The sequence below is a fragment of the Bactrocera latifrons genome, unplaced genomic scaffold (genome assembly GCF_001853355.1).
Source record: "Bactrocera latifrons isolate USDA-ARS-PBARC rearing strain unplaced genomic scaffold, ASM185335v1 scaffold_671, whole genome shotgun sequence".
NCBI classification, from domain to species: Eukaryota; Metazoa; Arthropoda; class Insecta; order Diptera; family Tephritidae; genus Bactrocera; species Bactrocera latifrons.
Genome location: NW_017537347.1, coordinates 98,763 through 102,835, shown reverse-complemented (window position 1 = coordinate 102,835; position 4,073 = coordinate 98,763). Strand labels below are relative to the sequence as shown.

Here is a 4,073-nt window from a genome sequence, read left to right as displayed (position 1 = left end):
GGTCAAGACACATTGGCTTCTTACATTTGGCGCACAGCTTTCTGGTTTTTCTACGGCGTTTTTCCTCGTGTGTGTAACATAAATAGCAGGATCCGGACACAGGTTTTGCGCGCTGCGGCAGATGTTGATGCTGCTGTTGACAACATTGATTCCACCGGTCGGTTGAAATATGCTCCAATAGCAATTTTAGTCGAAAAATTTCGCGTCACTTGACGATTTATGGCTCTGGCTTCAATAATGGGCATACACAATGCCTCAGCCAAGCTGCGCAGGATCTGCTTACGCTTGTTGTTTGTTCTCCAAGGCAACATAGGGTTATTCAAATCGTAGACAGACAGTGTAGGCTGCAAGAGCTGTAATGTCCAACATGTTGAAGAACATCGCTAGTGGCCATCGTTTTGTTTGTCTTTGTGTTGGATATTCCGCAAACATTTGGTCCATTCGATCAACACCACCTTTGGTACTACTATAACATTCAATTATTTCAGGTTTCCCACTGTCAGCTATTTCAGCATCATTATGCATGGTCGAACGCAAAATGACTGCTTTATTTTTTTGGGAACATAAGAGTACATTGTCACATTATTTTTGAAGCCAAATGTCGTTGAACCAATTGTCCTGTTTTTGTTCTGCTTCATTTCTTGAGGAATATATGATTTGTTTTTGCGCAAAGTTCTAACGATCGCGAGTTTCCAGGTGAGAAGCAGTTCTGCAACTGCCAAGGTCGTAAACAATTGTCCGTTGTAATGTTTCGGCCACTCCCTTGGTATTTGGCAGACAAATCCTTCACCACTCGGTCGCCTTGGTTTGTTTCCCTGCCAGTTGCTGCTTGGCCAGTATATATTTGTCCATGCAGTGGATATGCATTTGTGGCATCGCAAATCCACCAAACCTTGACACCATACTTAGCAGGTTTTGACGGCATGTACTGCGTAAACCGTGTGCGTCCACGGTATGGAAATAATTGTTCATCAAGCATGAGCTGGGCTTGTAATGTACAGCAATATTATTGTTCATCATCGTCCACAACTCACTGATCAGTGCTGCTTTATCAGTTAGTAAGCGTGTTGCACGAGTGTTTTTATCGTTAAATCTTAGGAACCGCAATATCGAACAGAAACGGTTGACTCCCATTGTGGCGCGATATAAAGGATAGTTTTTGACGCTCCATAAATCTCGAACATGTTCTCCATTGCTATGGTTCGCACCAGTCATAATAAGTATGCCAAAAAATGCATACAGCTCTGTTATTGMCACAGGCGCCCATGACTTAGGAGCTGTGTTTGGATGCGCATTGTTGTAAGCATTATAAGTTTCTTTTGATAACTTATTTGTGTGGCGCATAATTATATCAGCCATTTCAACGTTCATGAAACATTTGAWTGTTTGCTCTCTTGACAACATTTCAGTGCATCTAGCTGGTCCAGAACATTCTCTCATAATATTTTGTCTGAGTACCTGACGACTTACATTTGGTGCTTTCATCCACTCAGTACCATCACGTGCAACAAATTTTTCGGCACTACCACGTAATTCATTATTTTCTTCTACTTCTTCTTCTGCATCGTCCTCTTGATCATCCTCATAGTCCGCATAATCAGGTAATACTTCTGCGGCACTTTGCGAAACTTCAGCATCGGCATCAGCAATTTCAATGTCATTGATTTGAATTTCTTCTTCATCTTCTGAGTCAAAGTCATAGGGAGCGTCATTGTCACAAATTTCTTCAAATAAAGATTGTATATATGATTCTCGCTGTTCCTCAGTTAGCCTGCATAATAAAAAAAAAAAATTAGTATATGTTTACATTGTTGCTTATTTTACATTTTTAACCTTCTATATGCTGCAATTGATAAATATTCGTTTCTTCTTGAAGTCATTTCGTATCCAGTTATATTTATTTTCACTTATATTTTCATTTCTTACACTTTTGAGCATCAAAAAAATAATGAAAATATCAACATCCAGCATTTATAACAACACCTCGTGTGAAAACAACCCTTGGAGCTACATATAAAATACAAAAACCAGTTATACCAGTGTATTTGCTACCTACTTACCCATACCTTGAGCGACCTTTTTGCACATATCTTTTAAACCAGGTAGAATATTTCAATGAAATAAAAAAAATGTGTATTCGTTGTAACTCTACATGAACATTATTATAAATTATACTATTTTGCTTTGCATTTATCAGGACAACAACAAAAACAAAAATCCACTGTTGCATGTCCTGACTTTATTTGCCCATATCGCTGGAACCAGTAGGAATATTCGAATGAAACAAAAGACAAAATACTTGTTATTTATCAAAATATACATTTAAAAAAAAGTCTTAAAAATCGGTTGAATAAGCATTAAAAAACCCGCAAAATAAGGTCCCTGGGTACAAACGTATCCCGGGTGTGTGTTTACGTGGTATTTTCTGGGTGTGTGTTCTAGGGTTAATTAATATCCGTATATACTGAAGTGTTCAATGCGTGATAGCTGATGGCTTCCTAATTGTCGATATATCAATGACATATTTGACACATTCTTTGAATAGAATAATTAAATATTTATTGCTTATTTATCGAACTGAATGGAATCGTCCCGTCTTCGAATATATATTTTGAAGGTCATTAGTTTGTGTTGAAATTTTATCAAAGTTCTTTGGTAATATTATAAAATAACTTAGTATGGTTATCAATAATAAAGTACTAAATCTCTACTAAACAGGACTTCTTTCTATTTCCTGTTTTACCTGGAGTTAAAGCAATATTCGTTGTTTCAATATAACAAACAATTGCTTACATTTTCCTTCTTTTAAATATTTTAAAATTGTTCGATTGGGATTGTAAAACTTTTATCATATCGTCATAATTGATCAAATATACTAATATTATTGTGTAACTGCAATTACTATGTTTTCCAGAAACTATTATAGAACCGTCTTTACCAATATTTGTTATTATTATTTGCTTCAATTTTTTTGTACAATTAGCATGTTTGTTATTTAACATATCTGATAAACATGTATTATTTCTTTTTTCATGCAAAATGCATGCTCTCTTTTTACAAAACGGGACTGACTAACATTTATTTCTGCATTTTAATATCTTATTTTTAATTAGGAATTTATTTTTTTTTTATTATATAGGTTTTTTGATATTTAATATAATTATAAACTAGTATTGGGTTTTTTTCCATCACACTTCCTTGACAGGATCTCTCATCCGAGGCAGTTTTCTTCCTTTCATTGGGGGTGTTTTTTACGTGGCGGATCCCTAACTCAGCACACAACCCTTCAAATGATATTTCATATGAWCTTTCTCAAGATGTCGTTCTTTATATTTTAAATAAATTATATATTCTATTACTGTTTTTGAATATACTATATAATGTGGTCAATATATAGGTGTGATAAAATTTTCCGATACATTCGCATACTAGATATATATGTGTGTATACATATATGGAGTAATCGTATTMTAAGTTATCATAAGATTGTCCATTTATTACAAAATTCACTATATTTATTACAGCGTCTTWTCCAAAAAATAGTTATTTTACGTTTTAATGTTTGACGATAAAGTTGGATGAAAGTACGGCGGAGCGCTAAACATGTGGTCCGTTCCCTCGAGTGGTTAAAGTAAAAGAGAAAGAGTCGTCTGTGCGTGGCTGGAGTGTCCGTTTTCTACGGCGTCGTAATGGCCGACTCATTGAGTCGTCACGCCGCGTAATGGCTGGTGAGTGCCGGTCGTTGGAGAGAGATGGCAGATGGGTGCTGTTAGCAAAATCAGCTGTGGGCTGGCTTGGCGTAGTTGCCACATCCACTCCCCTTCCAGTGACTTGGTCTAAAGGAGAAAGGCACGAATTGTTTTGTGTTGGTGTGGGTTGTGATGTGGGTGGTGATTTTTGAGGTGAATGTGGATTGTGAATCGTCTGTTAACTCAATGTATGCTGGCTTCAGCATGTCGATTGAAACTGTTTTGTCTGCCCCATTGATCCTAATGATGTAGGTTKTGTCGTCTACACGCTGGATGACTTCGTGGGGGCCAGTGTATGGTTGTTCCAGAGGCTTGTTGATGGAG

General features: G+C 36.6%; 1 protein-coding gene across 1 annotated transcript; it reads right to left on the bottom strand.

The window, feature by feature from the left end:
* Positions 1 to 16: 16 nt before the first annotated feature.
* On the bottom strand, positions 17 to 3,475 carry LOC108975611. The gene is made up of 2 exons (XM_018944211.1): positions 1,834 to 3,475; positions 17 to 1,771 (listed from the first exon to the last, which is right to left on the bottom strand). Exons 1-2 carry the CDS (start codon positions 1,878 to 1,880, stop codon positions 787 to 789), a joined length of 1,032 nt encoding a protein of 343 aa, XP_018799756.1. The 5' UTR covers positions 1,881 to 3,475; the 3' UTR covers positions 17 to 786.
* Positions 3,476 to 4,073: the final 598 nt, after the last annotated feature.